Source organism: Mytilus edulis, chromosome 6, assembly GCF_963676685.1.
Source record: "Mytilus edulis chromosome 6, xbMytEdul2.2, whole genome shotgun sequence".
NCBI classification, from domain to species: Eukaryota; Metazoa; Mollusca; class Bivalvia; order Mytilida; family Mytilidae; genus Mytilus; species Mytilus edulis.
The window spans coordinates 62,678,285-62,700,075 of record NC_092349.1 but is presented as its reverse complement, the minus strand read 5'-3'; the positions used below and the strand labels follow the sequence as shown (position 1 = coordinate 62,700,075).

At 32.9% G+C, this 21,791-nt stretch overlaps 2 protein-coding genes across 2 annotated transcripts; one reads left to right on the top strand and one right to left on the bottom strand.

The window, feature by feature from the left end:
• Positions 1–6,958: 6,958 nt before the first annotated feature.
• On the bottom strand, positions 6,959–11,973 carry LOC139528073 (protein unc-93 homolog A-like). Its single transcript, XM_071323882.1, has 3 exons — positions 10,828–11,973; positions 8,240–8,507; positions 6,959–7,285 (listed from the first exon to the last, which is right to left on the bottom strand). Exons 1-3 carry the CDS (start codon positions 11,719–11,721, stop codon positions 7,011–7,013), a joined length of 1,437 nt encoding a protein of 478 aa, XP_071179983.1. The 5' UTR covers positions 11,722–11,973; the 3' UTR covers positions 6,959–7,010.
• A 6,594-nt stretch (positions 11,974–18,567) lies between these two features.
• Positions 18,568–21,706, top strand: LOC139528072 (protein unc-93 homolog A-like). Its single transcript, XM_071323881.1, has 3 exons — positions 18,568–19,524; positions 20,256–20,526; positions 21,102–21,706. Exons 1-3 carry the CDS (start codon positions 18,613–18,615, stop codon positions 21,329–21,331), a joined length of 1,413 nt encoding a protein of 470 aa, XP_071179982.1. The 5' UTR covers positions 18,568–18,612; the 3' UTR covers positions 21,332–21,706.
• Positions 21,707–21,791: the final 85 nt, after the last annotated feature.

Genomic DNA, 21,791 nt, shown 5'->3' with positions numbered 1-21,791 from the left:
TTTTGGTCCTCGATGCTGTTCAACTTTGTACTTGTTTTGGCTTTCAAACTTTTGTATCTGGGCGTCACTAGTAAGTCTTGTGTGGACAAAACGCACTTCTGGCGTCTTAAATTTTAAACCTGGTGCCTTTTGTTAGCTATATTATTCGTGTGTTTCTTTGTCAAATATGTTCTCCTATTTATTTGTATTGAAGTTCTGTAATGTTGTACTGTCATTTTAATGTTATATTTAACATGGCCATTAAAGAGGGAGGTTTGGCATGCCACAAAACCAGGTTCAACCCACCATTTTTTTTCTTTTAAAAAATGTCCTGTACAAAGTCAGGAATATGGTCATTGTTATATTATAGTTCGTTTCTGTGTGTGTTACATTTTAACGTTGTGTTTCTTTTACGTCGTTTGTTTCCTCTTATATTTGAGTGTGAATTCACATTATTATAAAACGTGTCACGGTACTTTTCTATCCCAAATTCATGTATTTAGTTTTGATACTATATTTGTTATTCTCATCGGATTTTGTCTAATGCTTAGATCTTTTCTGTGTTTGTTACATTTTAATGTTGTGTCGTCATTTTCCTCTTATATCTAATGCGTTTCCCTCGGTTTTGGTTTGTGACCCAGATTTGTTTTTCTATCGATAATGAGTTTTGAGTTTATTTATAGAGACACTATATTTATAATACAAAAAGTAAATAATTATATAGTTTGGCTTTGTATACACTATAAGAAAGCAATATATTGAAATCTCATAAGCGACAACACAAACAAACTTTCATTTATTTTTCCTTATTATTGTGTTTCGGAAGATGAAATTCAATTGAAAATATTTAATTATTAATGAAATGGGTTTAATGTTATCTTTTTCAATTTATCAAATGAATGAGAAATTCTTTGACCAAAATATTTGTATTATGAAAAGTGTAGAGCAGTCTTTGATATTTTTAAAAGCAATATCTAATTTATTTTTTATGTTCTTCAACATAACAAGATATATTAATAATTGATCGTATGTTCATTAATTTTGAAATTGTTAAAAACTCAGTAAGAAATATGTCAGCCGTTATCCATTCGTTTGGTGTGTTTGAAGTTTTGATTGTGCCATTTGCTTGCGGACTTTCCGTTTCGAATTTTCCCCGGAGTTCGGTATTTTGTTATTTTACTTTCAACTTCTTCAGGCTATTTTTTCAGGTATTTGTATTTCGTCAAATAGTTCTTCAACTCTGTCTGTTTTTGGGGTTTTTTTACATCCTCGGCTTTCAAATATTCGACTTTGAGCGTTTCTGTTGAAGTTAAATTCAGTAATGCGCGTCAGTCGCATTAAATTTACAATGTTGTTTTCACATTTTATATATGTTTTTAAGTAAATGTATGCCTGGTATTGGTCATCATTTATGACAGACAAACACAGGTATGAACTACATTTGTAGTTAAACAAATAATTTGCTACATGTCATCCTTAGCTACACTAGTAATCATTATCTGGTAATCAACATCAATCGTAAGGGAGAGATCCGTTTGCGCCAAAAATGCGTCCTTTTGCGCCACAACTTTTTTCTCCAATGCTACGTTTGCGCCAACTGTTTTAAAATTATATGGTATCATTTGCGCAAAAAATTTAAACATACGATTGCACCAATTAGAAGAAAAACGACTTTCCTTCTCCTTTATTCGGACTTGCAACCCGCAGTTTACACGGCAAATGATTCCTTTTCTGAAACACATCTTCTTCTTACTGCTGCTACATGGGTACTTCCCAATTTAGTGTATGTAGTAGCTTATAACTTGACTTTATTGTCCAAAAACAAAAACATTGAAGGATGACATTTATAAAACAGTTCATTATGATTCCTGTGGAATGCTTCTGCTCCATTACTGGTACTCTTGCGGTAGAGAGTTTCAGCCCATAAGAATGGTGGAAACAAAGCATTGTGTCATTCACATATGTGGCTAAACATAATCAGCAAAATGTTTCTGTTTTCTTCTCTTTTGTCATATCTTTATTAAATATTCAACAAAGCAATAAGTTTTATTCTCTCTCTGTACATTGACTGTCTAATACATTTTAAATCATTTCTCTCCAGATGCTCATTTTCATGGTGAAATATCTCCGATCGTAATCTGTAAAATTTTGACCAGTATAATCAGTCGTTACTTAATTAAATGTTAAACATATAGCTTTCAAATATTGGAAATTAAAATAAATAAATGATTAAACTCTATTGTAATAGTAACTCTTAAACATTTTCATTATATTCGTTGTTTTGTACAGGCAAACTTGATTAAGTAAATATACATGACTTTTTTGTACTATCCTAATACAATTTTTTTTTTTAAATACCCGCTCTTTATACGTGACTTATGAGACTGTTAATTTGCGTAAAAAGAAGTACATAATTATATATAATACAAAATAAATAATTTACAATCACGTCTCTTATAACGATCGAAAATATTCCATATCCAACAACAAAAAAATTCATTGTTAAGAAATGTCAAAATAAAAATAAGGTACATGATTGATTTACAATGTGATAACTGTCTACCAGACATGAATTATGTAAACAGCTATCGGTCACTGAAAACCCTTTGACAATGAACAAACAAACAATGAAAAAATTAATCAACTACCTAATCATTAAGACTTTGTATAGTAGTGAAACAATGCATTGAAAAAGCTATAATAGAACATCTCAAACTTGTTCCTAAGTAGCACTCCACCATAAAAAAGTATAATAAAATAAACTGAACGCAAAGGCGAATTAAAAAAGGAGAACTGCATACTGACAAAAGCAAACCCTAGCAATCAACGGAACAAGTGAAAAACACCTACCATATTCCTGACTTTGTACGGCCATTTCAAGAAGAAAATAAAGGTGAATTGTTAATGAAAACCAGCGTGATAAACATTTAGTTTAAACATATTTATCTATAGTGGATTGGGAAACAAGTTTGGCATCTTATATTAATCCCTTTCCACTTTGCGTGTGCGAGTGCTGCCTTATAGCGGCATTAGCCTGCTCTTTTTCGAAATCTACAAGAGTGTCTTTAACGTGCAAGAGATATGGCTCTCTCTTAACACGGGTCAGCCATTTATCATCCCCTTCCGATGGACTATCATAGTTTCCTCAATACCATACTCGCAAATGGTGTCAAGGGATGGCCGAAAATTCAGTCCCTGAAATTTTCATCCCGGAACGGGAATCGAACCAGGAACCTTTGTGTTAGTCGTCCGATGCACTAACCATTACACCACGGCTCTCGCATAAAGATTTACCTAGAGGTGCTTTTTACACATGTTTATGTTATGTAGGCCTCTTATTGATTTTTACTCCGAATTCTTTTTATGCCCCAATTATGGGCATTATGTTTTCTGGTCTGTGCGTCCGTCTGTCCGTTCTTCCGTTAGTCCCGCTCCAGGTTAAAGTTTTTGGTCGAGGTAGTTTTTGGTGAAGTAGAAGTCCAATAAACTTGAAACTTAGTAAACATGTTCCCTATGATATGATCTTTCTAATTTTAATGCCAAATTAGAAATTTTATCCGATTTTCACGGTCCACTGAACATAGAAAATAATAGTGCGGATGGGGCATCCATGTACTTGGAACACATTCTTATTTTTTCCTATTTTATATCGCTTACCTTGGCAGGTAAGATGGCAGATGCAAACCTGTTTTCTTGTCGAGATCAAGAGTACAATATCTTGAATTCTCAAATGTCATTAATGTTATTTAAGATATTGCAGTATTAATGCAATGGATTTAATGATAATTTTTCAATTTATCAATTCAATGAGAGTTCTTTGAAAATATTTTTTATGGTTAATAAACGTAAATCTTATCGGGAGCAGTAATTTGAAAACGATAATTATCGTCATATTATGTGACATAATTATAGAAACTATAAGTCCTTATTCATCTAGGTCGGCACAAACAAGATAGCCAAGGTATATAATTAAGCATATAAGTACTTTTGAAAATTTTCATATCAATCAAAAATCAATTAAGTGAATATATTTTAGTTTTTATGATTATGAATTTCAAAAGCAGGATTATTACTCTATTTTCAGGACAAGTAATATTTCGTAAAAAAGGCCATTAAAGTAGGCAATGAGAGTTTATTACTTCATAACATATTTAGTTTTAAAATATTTATTTATAGTGGACTGGAAAACAATTTATTGCAACGTATATTAATCCCTTTCCACTTGGCATAATATATTTCATAGTGTTATACGGAAGTGCAATATGTAATATGCTTTTAACTATTCTTGGAGTGTAAAAAGTTAACCAAATCCCCGAGTAGTAGCATAGCCTAATGTTATAATCCAAAAACCAGTAATTTGATATAAAAAGTGAAGTGCGGCGTAACTCACGCCTACTGATATTTTCATTAGCAATGTTATATAATCAAAATTATTCAGACGTTTTGAAGCTTAGTGAAGAAAGTGCAGAGAAACCCACGCCAACTGCACTTTCAAATCATCCAATGCAACCGATCTTGAAAATTCCCGAATGCATTGCATAATTGATTATTCGTTTTTTTTTTATTGGTGTAAAGTTAAACCGAACTTCCTAGAATCATCAGATTAGTCTTATTACAGAAAAACCAAAAAAAAAATTACAATGAAAATGTATGAACCAATGTAGTACGGCGTTACAAAAAATATAACAACGATTATCCAATCAAATTACTATATATAGATGTTTGATCTCGTTATGCTCACGAGAGTTCTGATAGTTCTGAATTTTAATCAGATTGACACATTATGTAGTCTGTTGTTATTAACTGCATGGTTTTAAAGCCTTACCAATTGAAAGTATATTATATCGAAATTTTGCTACATTGTTTAATTGTTTGTTGTTCGATTTTAATACACATTATTGCAGTAACTATCGTGGGTGTATTCCATGAAAATGAATTTCAAAGTGCTGTAATACTCGTCATGACAAGTTATTATTTTATAGCTGATCAATTAAAAGCTGCACATAGATATATTATTTTTTTGTCTATGTTTAAAAATTATGCAAATAACGTGGTATTCAAACATTCAGAGTTGTCTCATTAGCAATCATACCTTCTTATTTTCATATGCCGTCCTACAATTACTCGCTAAATTTTTCATTTTCATTTGTGATCTTCAATAAGCATTAGCTCGAACAATCGCTAGATTGATACTGGAGATTTTTGGGAAGATATAATAATGTACATGTTCGTTTTGAAAATAATAACATTGCCTTAAGATTGATTGATTGATTGTTTGTGTTGCAACGCATCTTTTTGGCTATTTCGTGGCGACAATATAATGCAGGGATAGTATCTTACAACTATCAAATTCAAAGCAATATTTATTTTACCCTTTTCGTATGAAACCTGATAAGACGTACTGTGCTTTAGTCGAATGATTGGTATTCCGAGAGAAACTAACTGCCACCTATGTATGATAAAATATTTGTTCCTTATCATTTATGAGTTACAGTGTTTAGGGAGCTACCATTTGATTTTTATGGGGGGGCTAGGATGAAAAATTTTGTCCTGCATTTTTTTTTTGCTGTAATCTCTGTCCTGCCTTTTTATTTTTCACTCTGTTCGGTCCTGCCTTTTTTTTTTTGGTTTATCCTGACTTTTTTTTACCTAAATTGTCGTCCTGACTTTTTTTTTTTGCAAGTGTCTCATCCTGCCTTTTTTTTTATTCAAAACTCCTGTCCTGCCTATTTTTTTCAAATTTCATCCTAGCCCCCCCCCCCCCCCCCCCATAAAAATCAAATGGTAGCTCCCTTAACTGAACTGAAAGCGACCAAATAAATCACAACTTGATAAAAAAAAAATCAGCAATAACTGCGAATAATTTAACGATTTTTTTCAAATGGTTGTTCTTTCGTTTTTAATTTGTTTACTGAAAACCACTCTTACACATAGATAACAATTGCTATCATGAAATGAGAATCTCTCAATGCATATCAAAATTTATAACAAATAGACTAGTTTGACTTTACTGTATTAAAATTATGAGATGTGTAATGATTGCCAATGCAACAACTATCCACCAAACTCAAATGGTGTGGATGTAAGCAATTATAGCGAACTTTACATCCTTCAACAATGCGACAAACCCGTACCGTTAAGCTCGTTATTTCAATTCATTGGTGATGATGTTTGTACACTTTCTAATTGTATACGTAATTTATATTTTAGACTTGATTTGATTCTAGAGTTTTAGTGTTTTTTTCATGTGAGGAACGGTGAAGGGCAGATTTAGGGTTGTCTGTGTTAAACTAATTTGAATACAGTGTATCTACATTTCTGGGGTTTGGGGGGCTCAGTCAGCCACTCTCCTATTGTTTAAAACTCTTATACTTGATGTATGTTGTTGGATTTGTGTACAGTGTCTAGATTTCTCGAGTTTTGGTTCTCACTTAGACACTTTTCTATTGACTAGATGTATGTTGTTTGATTTGCCATCTCATTGACGATAATTCTCATAATTTATTCATTCCATACTAATGGTACATAAATGTTTCTCGTTTCTCTTTTTTCATATAAATAGATCAGACTGGTGGTTTTCCTGTTTAAATGGTTTTACACGAGTAATTTTTGGAGCCCTTTGTAGCTTGCTAAATACTGGTTTACTTTTATAAATTGTGACTTGAATGGAGAGTTGTCTCATAGGCACTCATACCACATCATCTAATATCTATAAACCCCGCCACATGTTCGTGTGTCACTCCCATGTCAGTGCTTGCAGAATTTGGATTTAGTTGCGTCTCACGAAATGTTCATAGGGGGCCTATTGACTACCTAAAATTGGTCGAGCGCCAGTCAAGCTTCATTCATTCCCAAAATAAACAACTAACTTTTTCCCAAAAAAAATGGTTCAGTCCCCCTTCCCCAAAATCCGCCGCTGTTTTTTGATGATATATTTATTTGGATTTTTCTTTTCTTATCGTAATTTCAATCACCAACAGATACTTAAAAAAGTTTATTCAATATTGAAATTTTTCTATGAACAGCCATCATCAATCTGTAGACATGTTGTTTAGTTGTTCCTTCTCTTCGATGTTGATTTCTTGTTCTGTAGGTCTATCTAGTGACTGTTCTTTGGACAATTTTATTTGTAATGTTATATATAGCAGCATCGATATTATCATTAATGCAATACAAATTATAAGTTTCGTAAAGACACATAGATAGCTTGCTGTTCCAAAATAGATCGCACTACTTAAAGATCCCCAAAAATGAACATTGGCAAAAGCTGGTTCCTTCTTGGTTGAAAACAGTACTGGTATAGTACCTGTCAATAAAAATACAATCTTTCTGAAACAATCTTTAAGTAAACTTATTGAAAGAAAAGAAAAGATATTCATGAGAAAAGGGAGTCATAAGGGAAATCAATATTTAGAAATAAATAATGATTAATATGTGTTTAGAACCTCAAAAGTGACTTGGATATATACATGGTATCCTTGGTCTTTTTCTTATCGGCTTTAAAACCTTTCCCGAAGTAGGGTATCCGTTTGGCTGTTTTTGGTGTATCTTTTTATGTGGCTAGAAGGGGGACGTTTAATAGTCTGCCTTGTGTAGAGAGTGTTTTATGCTTGCTGCACGTTCAAATCCTGTCATGACTCTATAGGGATCGGAAGAAGGCCTGATTCAAAGCAAAATTTCTGTTTCTATCCAATATATCCTTTATTTCCAGTAACATTTTATCTATTCCGGTCTACCCTTATAGCAGAACCTACATGTTGTATTATCAATGGTTAATTTGCCCTCGTCCCGAACATGCATGAAATATTTTACACTGGACGTATATTAAACAAAAATCAATCAATCAATGATGAATAAGTGGTGTTATATCTATCATGTTAATGTTTTGCGTTTACCAATGAAAAAAAGTTCGGCAATCGTCAAAAAACGTAATTGCCGAACTTTTTTTCAAATTCAAGAAGTTGTTATCTTATCAGATTCGTTCAAAATACTTACGCAATGATATGCAGAAAAGAAAATGTGAGCTGAACATCAATCAGGTAGCAACAGAACAATACAAATAAACAAAAATAGATAACTTATGTCTAAAAGTTACAATTAAGAAAACTCAATACATATAAATAAGAAGATGGTGTATGAGTGCCAGTACATTTAACAAGGTGATATTATAGTCTAAGACCGGTTATGACGCTTTGCACTTAATCCATTGGATGTAACTATGGTGATTGTTATCTTTGTCTGGAAAATATCTATGACTTACCAAATATTTCAAGTTTCCATATTGCGTCTGTCATTCCCCATAAAATGACTGATACAAATACCAAAGGAAGGTGATCGGCTGTTGGATTCCAAAATAACCAAAGCGTCATTTCCGCTAGATTAACAATGGCTGCGAATGCTACTAGAATTTGACGTTTGATCAACTTTGCTATTCCATGTATAATTTGTAGACTAATTGTATTTGTTAATGCATAACTTGCCATCACTAGTCCCACCCATCCAATACTGAATGGACATGTGATGTACGCCTATAAAACAATGTACATACAATTATACGGTAGCATAAAAATTGCTCCCATCCACTTCATTCGAACTCTGGTTGATAGTTATCTCATTGATATTCATACCACACCTCCTTATTCTTATGTGCAAGTTTGTAAAAAACGTGAATTTTGTGGATTCATTTATTTTCGTGGACTTCAATTTTCTTGGGTAGAGGAAACATTGTATTTTCGTGAAAAGTTGTTAACATTGATTGTAGCTTTGTCAAAGTCTGCATACAAGCCTTTAGAAGATTAATGCATAAATGATTAAAGTCATATGAAACGAGTGACAGGTGAAAAATAATGTGTATCCAATTCTTGAACCAATGCATGTATTGTATATCATAATCTTAGTCCTCTGTGCACGATTTTATCATTTTTTTTACGCAAATATATCGTATAATCGTCATTTTTTTTTCTCTGTCTGTTATGATTTAACAAATAAGGCTGCTCATTAAATGCCGTGTTTTGAAGCCAAAATTTACCAATTGTCACCTTATAATAAACAATCAACAAAAAGCATGGGTATTGAGCACGTGTTTAACATTTACAATCAGATAAATGTTTATTTCAATAAAAGATCCATGCGCATTGCGATCACTGGATTTTTAAGAGGAGGGTCACGCTAAGGTCACTATGCATACGGAAAATATGTCTGCGAATTGCTTCCTGGAAGCAAGCAAGTAAAAATAAGTAAACTTCTTCTAAATGTGGACAAATTAAAGAATTTTCCTTAGAAAAAAGTATATGCACAAAAGTTGTATAATGTCAATTATCCATTTAGTTATAAAAAAAAATAGATGCATATTTTTTTTTAATTTGAGGTTTCATATGACTTTAACAGAGTAGACCAGTCCAGTTTTGTCCCTTCCTAAAACAATGTATACAATTATCGCTAACATGTATTGTAGCCTGTTTTTGGCAATTATGCAGTTTAAAACTGTAAACCATAAAATGTAGAATTCCAGTATATGGCTTAAATATGTGAACATGTTTGCACCTGTCCTACATGTAATTCAGGAATCTGATGTACAGTAGTTGTCGTTTGTTTATGTAATTTATACGTGTTTCTCGGTTTTTTATATAGATTAGACCGTTGGTTTTTCCGTTTGAATGGTTCAACACTAGTAATTTTGGGGCCTTTTATAGTTTGTTGCTCGGTGTGAGCCAAGGCTCCGTGTTGAAGCCGTACCTTGACTTATAATGGTTTATTTTTATAAATTGTTATTTGGATGGAGAAACTGTCTCATTGGCACTCATACCACATCTTCCTATATCTATGTATACTATGATAATCATCAATATGATTAGCAGTTGACGGTTTGGTAAGAAATTGCATTAAAAGTTGGTTGTAACTCTTGGTTGATCGTACCTTATGTAGTCATTTATAAATCTCGTTAGCCTGTACCGTTTTTATGTACACTATGTAAGAACTATAAGAGAAATTGTTGACGTGATATAGATATAGAAAGATGTGGCATGAGTGCCAATGATACAACTCTCCATCCAAGTCCCAATTTGTAAAAGTAAATCATTATAGGTCAAAGCACCGTCTTCAACACGGAATTTTGGATCACACCGAACAGCAAGCTATAAAGGGCCCCCAAAAATGACTAGTGTAAAGCCATTCAAACAAGAAAACCAACGGTCTAATCTATATATGTTTGTTCTTTCGTCAATAAAGTCAATATTATAAAGTCATAATGTAACCCTGATTTGATAATCAAGCATAAAACTGAAATAAACAAACTGTGTGTTGCGTTTTTAAAGCCTTTCAGTGTATAACAAAAGGGAATATGCAACATACGTATCATCTACGCTAGTCAAGCGTTACGATCCACTCCCGTTGTCTTCACGAAGAGAACGGGAGTGGATCGTAACTCTTGGCTAGCAAAGATGTATTGCATACGTATATATAAAATTTATATTAAACGAATGCAACAGAGAGGATGATGAATTAAGTTCTCGTTACATAAATATGGACATGCTAAAAACGCCTCTAACAGCAATTTACCCTTCCTGAGCACCTGGGATAACCATAGGTTTTAATAGGATTCGTGTTGTTCAGTCTTTAGTGTTCAATGTTGTGTTTTGTAGATTCCCATCCATGTAGCCTTTCTATTATGAATGACAAGATGCATTGACTTCAACATCCCTCATTAATCAATTATCTTCAATGCATATAAATTACATGTAGGCCTATGTAGTTGATATTTTCTCGCCTAGTCATCAATATATTTCTAGTCCTCGTGCACTTGTATGTGCACTTGCATAATATAATTATCATATATCTCGTAATACTTACTTTTGTAAAATCCGCATATAAAACAAAGCGTTGTACATTAGTCATTATAGTTAAGGGTAGAAATAACACCAATTTAAAGTTCGATAATGATGAAAACATGGAATAGACAGACTTTAAAGCACTTTTCTTTTTTATCCAATCACTGACTGGTAACGTTGGTAATAGTACTATTGCTATGACAACACCAATCATGTCAAATGCTAGGTAAACACTAAAGAGTTGATGAAGTAACTGAGGTGATGGTCTATTTGTACTTATAAAAGATATATTAGACGTGTTTGGTTGTCTGTAGCTGTCACATTCTAAAATGCCACACAATTTGGTAACGTTTCCGGATGGTAATGTTATATCCGTGTGAAAAATTATTGAAGAGACGACACTTCCAATGCCGAAAGCCACTCCATGAATAGAGAAAAATATTCCGTTGTGTCGGTTCAGAACGTCTGCCAAGTTTTTCTTTCTTTTCTCTGCAATTCTGGTAGCGCTAGCAGTGATAAACAGATTCTGCGCAGTCCATAGTGGACCGGTAACTAATCCTAAAAGTATTGAAGTTGGAATCAAAGTGTAAAATCGTGGATAGAAATTACTCATTACATATATAGCATGGCAAGAAAACGCTACCACCACTGTTATTTTTCCACCAAGAACTTTGATACAGAACGGTGCAAGTAGTGACGACACTATACTAGCACTGTACAAACATGCAAGGGACTTAACTCCAAGTCCTGCTTCCATGTTCAAACTATTCTGTAATGCCTGAATAGACATGAAGGCAGAAAACACGAAGAAAAAGGCAATGGATATAACGATAGTTGATTGTAACGGACTTTCTATCTTGTCCGATTTAACACCACCACGAAACGCACAATATATTTTCAATCTGAAATTTCTCATTTTTTCTACTAACAATCAATGGTCAGGTCCGGCCGTAGTCCACTTTAAAGTACAGTTAGTCAATGTATAGGTCGATGTATAAACATGTGCCTGGTGTGTTTCTTATCACAGCATATTTTAAACTATGTACGGCATGTTTAACAATCGTAAGACATTATGAATATAAATAAATGTGAGATCGATTATCCATCTTCTGTGTGCATATTTAGTATTTGTTTAAGTGTAACATGTGTATAAATAGCATCAACACATTTACAACGGTTATAATCCAGAATGACAGGCACAATAGTGTTCCTGTAATAATTTAGTTAGGTAATAAGTACCTGATGTACTGTCTAACATATTAAACTTTATCAAAGTGTATGACTATCAACGCCCAGCAGCAAATATTTCATATACATTCTTGATCTCACATTATCTGTAATACCAGTGTGGTTTCGAATATCAAAACGACTCCGATTTTTTCAGGCTAGTTTATTTTTAAGAAGATTTATTAATTATCTCATAATTTATCTAGTGCATAATTTTATCATTAGAATATATACATGTAGCGATCATAGTTTGCAGTTCAAACTTTCGTAAAATGATATTCGTGTATGCATTAAAATAGTTATACGTTTATTTTCTTGTGTGGAAATTTTATAATGTCTTTGTTGAATGTTTGTTAACATTTAATGTGCATACTTATTCTTACATTTATAAATTTATCTTGTGTATGTTTTGGTAACAATCCAATACCGTAGATTTTTTAAATAAAATAAATTATTTTATTTTATTTGCATTAAAATGTGTAGGCATCTATTTACTTCAACGAACATCCTCTTTTCAGTTACAAATAACCCTTGTTCTAATTTAACCGAAGGAAATAATGAATGTGGAATATTAGTATGTCAATCACACACTGCCAGTAAATTTCAGTGTCATTTTAATGCCAATTTATGTCGAATCAACATTTAAAAGTTAACAACTGTGATCCTATTTTACGTAACAACATTCCAATATTACCTAGATGTATTGTATTGCACATGAAAAAATTATTTTAATACTATACAGCTATAAAACTACCTGTTGTCTTTATCTAGTAACAAATAAAGTAATAAAAGGGATATTTTGTGCAAGGTCAATTTCATGTTACGTTACTTTTTTTTGCAAACTAGGGCTCGTTCATGGGTAGAAAATGAATTATATTTTTGTGTTTACATTCTTAAAAACATTAGTGTAGCAATTTTTATAATTAGCTGCAGAATAAAAAACAATATTAACCCAATGTCAAGAAAATGTCATTTTTTTTTGTGTCACTTTAAATTCCCTTTCTTCAACATGTTCAACATTGTTCCTCAACAATACGAAACATAACATTTATAATAAATTTAATCATAAAATAAAATATTTGCCACTGGATATTTATCCAACAACAAACAATCCACGTAGGTATACTAGTGATATATACCACCCTCGTTCATGTTTTAATCGAATGAGACTAACCACCGTAATGTAATTAGTATACACAAGACGATAGGTGTCACTAGTTGAGCAGGAAATTATAGAATATCTTTTATGCAATATATATCGAAATAATTAATATTTTTTCACAAAATGTTACTCTTAATAGTAAAAGAATTCTTAATGCATGTAGAGATACCAAATTTACATAGCATTAGTTACACAGTGTGTCAGTGACTTAATACGATACATATGGGGTCAGTAAAATCCATATATATCGTATTAGGTCACTAGCACACTGTATAACGAATTTATCTCCCAGACTGTCATATTAACATGAGGAAGTTTAGTCTGTTGGAGTATTAAAGTCATCAAATATTCAATATTAACAATCTAATTCCATTGATCTATCCAACAAATGCAAATAATAATCCCTTGTTAGCTTTATTGTTTATTGTGTTTTCTGCATGAAATATTTAGTCGTTCATCATGAATTTCTTCATCTATTCTGGTGGCGAAACCTTTCAGATTTTCTTTTTAAAGTCATTTTGTTTTTAAAAAGGGACGTGACACTGCTACTAACATAATATCAAAATAAAACACACCCACTAGCCCAATATTGAATATACACTGTCTTCACGAGGTCGTTTTTAACTAATGACATTCCAAGAACTGTATAGGAGGTAAGATACTCGTGATATATACACGCATTGTAAATGATAAAACATTATCTGTCGTTGGTTGTTACTCACTTTTATTGTTAAAGCATACACATGTGAAATCATGTCGTCGTTTTTCTCTCTTTAATTGTTTCACATGTTGTCCTACGGGGACCAAGTATAGCTTACTTAACAATGTTTTTTTGTGTATTGGTGAAGTTCTCATGGTAATTGTTAATCATAATTGTCCTTTAGGCTTTTTTGGAATTTTGTCTCGTTGGTGATGTTACCACTTCTCCTTATTTATATATATTTAGTTTTCCTATTAAACTTATTCTTTCTATTTGATCTTTCAACTGTGAAGTGAGTGCAATATTATTATTTATTACCTAATAAATTAATGTTGTCCAATCAAATTGGGTCTCTTCAAGGTGGTACCTAACACTACAGGGAGATAAAATCAGCTAGACGTTTTAATTACGTTATGTTCTTAATGGAATATTAAGCTTCTGAATGATCAAAATTAGTGTTTATCAAACTGCTATATAACCAGTGTAATTTTTCTGATAAAATGGTTGGTTCAAATGTTTTGGAATTTTTATATTTTTGTCAAAGGGTCAAAGAAAATATTATGTCAAAATTTTATGAAAATGAAACGAGCCAAATTAAGTTTAGTGAAAATGTTGGGTACGTCCACCTTAAACGTTCTTGGTACAGCCGTTAAATTTTCAAGAATGTTTATATGTTGACTTTAATGATTTCTTGTCGTTCAAATTACTCTGATTTCATGTCCGTTTTATTGAATTTCTAAAGTATTGGTTGTGCATGTATGCTCCTTACAAATTATAATAAATACAGTTATTACTTTCATGTGTTTTATTTTTAAGAATTTGTTAGAACTGACTGAGTATGTATTAGGTAATAAAACAGTTATTGAATGTGTAACAGTGCAATAAATCAAAAAATATTTCCCTCGGTATGAAGATCAGCTCATTGTTCTATTGCCCTCAGCCGTTTGCTTCGGGCAATAGAACAATGAGCTGATATTCATACCTCGTTGGCTTCGGGCAATAGAACAATGAGCTGATATTCATACCTCGTTGGCTTCGGGCAATAGAACAATGCGCTGATATTCATACCTCGTTGGCTTCCGCGGGCAATAGAACAATGAGCTGATATTCATACCTCGTTGGCTTCGGGCAATAGAACAATGAGCTGATCTTCATACCGAGGGAAATATATTTTCATCTCTTGCATAATTACTTATTAAATTACTATATATTATTGTCTTCTTTAATCACATTTACATGTAACGCTTTTGAGATGACATTGTATCATTTTCTCTTCAAAAAATTTGCAGACTCTTTTATTTGTTACGCAAAAAAGAGGACAACAAAACAGGTTATAGAGCAGACAGAAATCAGTATGGTACAATAGACAACTTTCGAGTTCGATGCACTTTCGTCAAAAACTCTGGTTTTAGTGAACGTCATTTGTGCGTTTAGGGGCGTCGTCACTTCCATTCCAATGTTGAGCGAGTGGTATGAAAACTATAATTCTATATTGTACGAATTAATCGGCAAATTGAATTCTCAAAATTGACAATCAGCACTGCTGTCATTAGGGAATTGTCATTAAGTACCTACATAACAACCATTATTTCTAGTTTATCCTGCACAATGACGATCACTAAGACGCTTGGTGAACGTAAATAGTGCAGGGATACAGGCATAATTGACGAGTTTTTTTCCGGTGACGGATAAACTCGAAAGTGGTCTTTTGTATATGCATAAAATTGAGAATGTAAATGGCGAATGTGTCAAAGAGACAACAACCCGACCAAAGAGCAGATAACAGCCGAAACCACCTGCACGTGATAATGGACGGCATACTAAACTCCAAAATATATAGATCTAGAATGAAATTCAAAACAGTGTAGTTGTGGCCATTGATTGACACATTAAATTCATCCATTGACTGGGACAATTTACGTGAACGTTTGTCTGTAACGACCACTGTTCACGACGTACCTACGATAGATATTTAAACTGTGGGGTCACCAAAGGTTTCTTGACGCCTTTAATTATAGAATAATTCGAAAAATTAATCAGGAATAACCTTTATGTTTTGATTTATATAATATATATAAATTAAAACATCGTGTTATTTCTGATTAATTTTTCGAATTACTTTATTTATGTGTTGAGAACCTTTGGTGACCCCATAGTTTAAGTGTCTTTAAAATTACATAGTGAGCAGTGGTCGTTACATACAAACGTTCACCTAAATTTTCCCAGTCAATGAATGAATTTAATGTGTCAATCAATGGCCACAGCTACACTGTTTTGAATTTCATTCTAATAGAAATTAAAACTAGAAAAATGCACTTCATTAAATTTTGTAAATGTATCTAAGCACGAATCCTTCAAAAACTACTCCAATGGAAAATGAAATTTAAAATACGCATTATATAAAATTGGTCGTTATTTGTCTTACTATAAGATAAGATATTTTTATTTTCCAATTATGGGCCCCAAAGGGCATAAACATTACAACATCAATAATTTTTTCATAATACAATACAAACAATGAGATAAAAAAAAAAAAAAAAGTTAAACGAGAACTATTTAAGTTCTTAAAGAATACGTAGATAAAGAATCTATAGTATGTTTTTTTTTAATACTAATGCATTTTATTGCAAGTGTGGTTGATATAGATAACAAACAAGCAGCCCAAAAAGAAAAAAAGAAAAATAGATATCCACATATGTATAGTACACAAAAAGTTGGATCAATTAAATATATAATAATTAGCCAAAAAGAAAGTAGAAATTAAACATGTCCATGACTCATCCTGTGTCAGCAGCAAATAGGAAAGCATTATGGTTTCCTAAAGGCAGCTGACACCAGGGGGCGATACCTTGTGGGCCATAGGCATGTAAAATGTGTGTAAATGTCTCTTTCCTACCTGTATCAAAAGCAAACAAGGAAGCATCATAGGTAACTTGAATGCAGTTGATACCAGGGGACGATGCCTCAAGGATATAAGAGAACATTTGAATAAATAATATATCTTAACAATTATTTTTTTTTTTTAATCGGCTAGTATGTTTGTGATATTCAGATGAATATAATTTTCTATGTCCAATCAAATGTATATACACACATAGATTTCCTTTAACTAATCTTCACTAAGGAAGATGTTTGTATATAAAATTACATATTATTTTAAGTAACTCAACATTTTCTACACTAAATAACCAGATAATTTTGCTTTGACTGTTCATATGATTAAAATAAGAATTATATTGTGCAATACTAGCTAACATACAATTTCTATCATCCTCAAATTTGTTATATGAAACCCCTATTTTTGTAAAGGGAAAGAAGTCTTCGAATTGTTTCGTTTTAAACACTGTTGTGTTTTGTAAGTGGTTGTTGTCATTTTAAACCTGGTTTTTGTTGGCCATTGGGTTGTCAGATTATTTCCGAATCACTTGTAATATCCTTTTGCATCCTTTTTTACATGTTTACCGTCACCCATACCATGCATACCAGTGGCGGATCCAGCCATTTTAAAAAGGTGGGTTTCCAACCCAGAGTAAAAGGGGAGGGTTCCAACTATATGCTCTCATTCAAATGCATTGATCGGCCAAAAAATGGGGGTTCTAACCCACCCACTCCCCTGGATCCGCTACTGCATACGGAATTGGTCACTAAATCCCTATATCACTGTTCATCAGCTTTGTAAAATTATCCAGAAAATATGATTTTACATTCAATTTTTAATCCATGACCCTCCTCAATCACAAGTTTAGAGAGACGAATAAAAATATGTAAAGTTTTAAAAGGATTTTAAAGAAGACTCAAACTTAATAGTCACAAAGATGGTCCGAGACCACAATTAATTCGTAGTGCATTTCTTTTAGAACATAAATGAAAATTTAAAAAATTCCAACCGCGCTTTCTCAATGAAATTTTTACAGTGTGTTGTACTACTTTTGGGACAAATTATATTAAAATATAGAAAACTTCATCGGCTCTAACTCAAAATATGGACAATTTTATGTTTAGGGCGTCTTGAAATCTTTTGACAGCTACCGAAGTGCTTATTTCTAACCTTTTCAGCTGGACCAAATCACTACTTTCCTTTACAATTCTGAACCCAACTTTTTTACAGTGTAATTTCACCCCCCCTACTTACAATTTGAGGCATAAAACAATGAGAAATAAATTTGGAAGGGGTATAAAAAATATTGGCAAGTAACCCACTGTCAACACTAGGGACTATATTTGTATTGTGGTCTATGACCAGATTGGGATAAAATTAAGTTGAAGAATTGAGATATTATGGTTAAGTACGATTGCACTACTAATTTAATTATTGAAATGTAACAATCATATCAGTAATCTGACCGATTAGCCGACCTTACTAAAATAATGTCATAATGACAGAGTTCTCAATAACCCCAACTTTGTAACTGGAACAAGAATTATGTGTATCTGTGATGTAGTTACAACCTTGAAAGATTCACGCACCGTGTGTACACTATTCTGAATAAAGATAACTAAACGTTTATATTTAATGATTTTTATAAAGCTAACATTAACTGTATATAAAATCAGATTTGTGTCAGCTGTTATTAACAACCTATCACATGGTTTGTCACTTAAGATAGATACTATTGATCATACACGTAAAGTTTTAGTTGAATAATTATGTAAATCTAATTTTAGTATTGTCCACACTAAACGATGCAATAGGTAAATGATAGGTCACTATATCTTACATGTATAATATTAGTACAATGTCACAACGACGGAATGAAACCGAGAACCTCGAGGAGATATGTTTGTGTTTTAGCGCCAAAAGGGGTGACAGCACCAGTGGTCATGAAATTCGCAATACTTACATACTGTCAGCCTCATTTTTCTTTGTATTTACTGCATACTTAGCGATACAAAACTTACAGAGCAGTTTGAATCAGGAAGCAGGGCTAGGAGTGACATCATTGTCGTGCTTATATGGATTTATTATCATTTCAGCTGTATTGGCACCAACTGTGTTAAAGGTTATTGGCGGAAAGTTGGCACTTGTTATTGCTTGGATACTACATATAGTCTACACTTTAAGCAACTTTTATCCAACATTCGGAACTTTGATTCCTTCGTCTATTTTACTAGGACTGGTGTCCGGTCCTTTATGGACAGCGCAAAGTATTTATATTACAAGAAATGCTTATTCTCTTGCAGATCGCATAGGTAAAGATGCGCATGTTTTGCTCAGTAGACTAAATGGAATCTTCTTTACAATATATGAACTAACACAAATCAGTGGAAATATAGTGTCGTCTGCCGTTTTATATAAAAGTGCAAGCCATAGTTTTAATGCTTCGTCTACGACCTGCGGTGTCAATGATTGTCCTGCAATATCCGGAAATTCTACTGTGTTGAACCAGCCATCTTCAGATGTTGTGTACACTATGCTTGGCGTCTTTCTTGTCTTTGATGTCATTGGACTCATCTTGACTGCAACATTTTTACCTCCTTTGCCGAAGAGCCAGTGGACAGAGTCTTCTTCTATTAAGGAATCAGTGACGTCATGTTTCTTTACATTCGGTGATATGAAGATGTTGTTATTGGTACCATTTATATCAATAATGGCGATGGAGCAGGCCGTTTTGTGGACAGATTTTACGAAGGTATGATTGACTAGAATGATTAACTTGATATAAAAAAGAAGATGTGGTATGATTGCCAAGGAGTCAACTGTCCACAAGAGACCAAAATGACACAGACATTAGCAACTATAGGTCACCGCACGGCCTTCAACAATGATCAAAGCCCATACCGCATAAGCATGACTTTATATTAGTTAATTGACTATTTATGTTTGTATAACGTCCAGGTGCAAATATTTCATGTATTTCAGGACAGTAACAGGTGCTCAATTTTATAGTTGAGAATTTATATTTCAAACTAAAGTCAATTTCGTTCGCTTCTCTTTTGATGTTGTAAAGTTTGTAGTCCACATAGATATGATTTTATCTGAGGTTGTAACTTAATTCGATGGTATTTCCATGAAGTTGCATGTCTGTATAGGATATACAATTACTTGGTATTGTAATACGTAATTTATGTAATATATTCTCAGATACTCAAGTCATAAAATAATGTTATAATGTTCAAAATTACATAGCTTTTGCAAGGTGCCAGAATATAGTATCTGTTCTAATAAATATCAATGATGCCATTGTTAAAGTCATCTTTGAAAATTAGAGTTATCTTCCTTTGTCCAGAATTCTAGTTGAATTAATTTCATTGAACAACCAATGCTGTATACAATGCAATGTTTGATTTTACTTCCCACTGATAAATAAGAGCAATCTTTACCCTTCAGTGCCTACACACGCTTTGATTCTTATACTTTTAGTCTTACGTTAGCTGTCCAATTGGAATCAAAATGGTTGGCTTTATCATGGCGGCGTATGGAGGTTCAACAACTGTGTCAGCATTGGTGACGTCACGGCTAGCTAAATACACGGGGAGACAGGTTTTGTTTGCAGTAGCCATAATTATACAAATGTCCATATTTGTTGCCATGTTTGTCTTTTATCCACAAGGAAGAAGTGACTTGCCTTATTTGTTTATAATGGTAGTTATATGGGGTGTCGCCGAAGGAATATGGCAGACGCAATCTAATGGTGAGTTGTTATTCTTACTGTAAATCGCTTTCTGACTCAATATAAAATAAAAGAAGATATGGCATGATTACCAATGAGAAAACTATTCACAAATGACACAGAAATTAACAACTATAGGTCACCGTGCAACCTTCAACAATGAAAAAAAGCACGCACCGCAAAGTCGGATATAAAAGGCCCCAAAATGACAAATGTAAAACCTTTTGATGAAAAAGCTAATGGACTAATTTATGTCACAAATAATGAACGAAAAACAAAACACACGAAAACCACAGATACAGGTTCTGGACATAGGAACGGCACATACATACAATCTCAAACTGTTCTAATCAGTTCCCAGACAAGGCCGTAGGTCCTCATGCCAGGTCGTCAGAAATTCACAGCAATCTCGTAAAAAATATAACGTTTCATAAAAATCAATGCATACAAATTACTTACATGTAACGCAAAATACTGGTAATAGAAAATGAAAAAGCAATACTAGAAAGCAAGCTTGACATACTTAACTTGTCTAACCAGTCAAGGTTTTTTTCAAATAAGCCTATAATAATAGTTGTATTTGTTATATTCTCTAGCACTGATTGGATATCTGTACCCAGAGAATACAGAGCCAGCATTTGCCAACTACCACTTCTGGAAGGCGACCAGTTTTACTGTGTATTTTGCTATCAGTACTGTGTTATGTGTAAAGACAAAGCTTATTATCGTTATGACGTTATTGTCTGTAGCGTGTGTTCTGTATGTTGCTCTAGAAGTTAAAGTTTTCTTTAAACAACGGACTGCAAATATCTCCGAGACAAAATAGTCCAATACATATTCAAATTTATACCTTGGACAGACACCTTGGTCTGCTAATGATCGCGTGAAGACGGACAATATGAGCTATAAGTTGACAGAATGATTCGTATACAAGTATGTACACCGAATGATTCGTATACAAGTACACAGTTTGAATCTTATTCAAGTACAGGGTCATTGGCGATTGTATTAGAAAGTCTAAGATACTCAATGTATATACTAAACAGGTTGTCGAAAAAACGTGTTGCGTCGAAGATGAAATTACTTTTATATACTAGTATTTTGTATTAATCATTGTTATAGATTCTGATCTTGCATTTTTTAAGACAAAAATTTATATGTTACGGCACTTCATGACAATAATAAAACTATTTTGTTGTTGTATCATTTTTTTTTTTTTTGCGATGTCAAGTTTCGAAATTATAAATCAAACATTTGTAGAAGAAAAAACGTCGTCCAACTTTTTG

What these genes read in the sequence shown, in the direction of transcription:
- LOC139528073 (XM_071323882.1), bottom strand. Translation starts at nt 11,721, where the DNA reads ATGAGAAATTTCAGATTGAAAATATATTGTGCGTTTCGTGGTGGTGTT. An exon ending in TATATGCGGATTTTACAAAA is followed by an intron (nt 8,508 to 10,827) that starts GTAAGTATTACG and finishes ATTGTTTTATAG; the next exon opens with GCGTACATCACATGTCCATT. An exon ending in ATGGAAACTTGAAATATTTG is followed by an intron (nt 7,286 to 8,239) that starts GTAAGTCATAGA and finishes TTTTATTGACAG; the next exon opens with GTACTATACCAGTACTGTTT.
- LOC139528072 (XM_071323881.1), top strand. Translation starts at nt 18,613, where the DNA reads ATGTATAATATTAGTACAATGTCACAACGACGGAATGAAACCGAGAAC. An exon ending in TGTGGACAGATTTTACGAAG is followed by an intron (nt 19,525 to 20,255) that starts GTATGATTGACT and finishes TTATACTTTTAG; the next exon opens with TCTTACGTTAGCTGTCCAAT. An exon ending in ATGGCAGACGCAATCTAATG is followed by an intron (nt 20,527 to 21,101) that starts GTGAGTTGTTAT and finishes TATATTCTCTAG; the next exon opens with CACTGATTGGATATCTGTAC.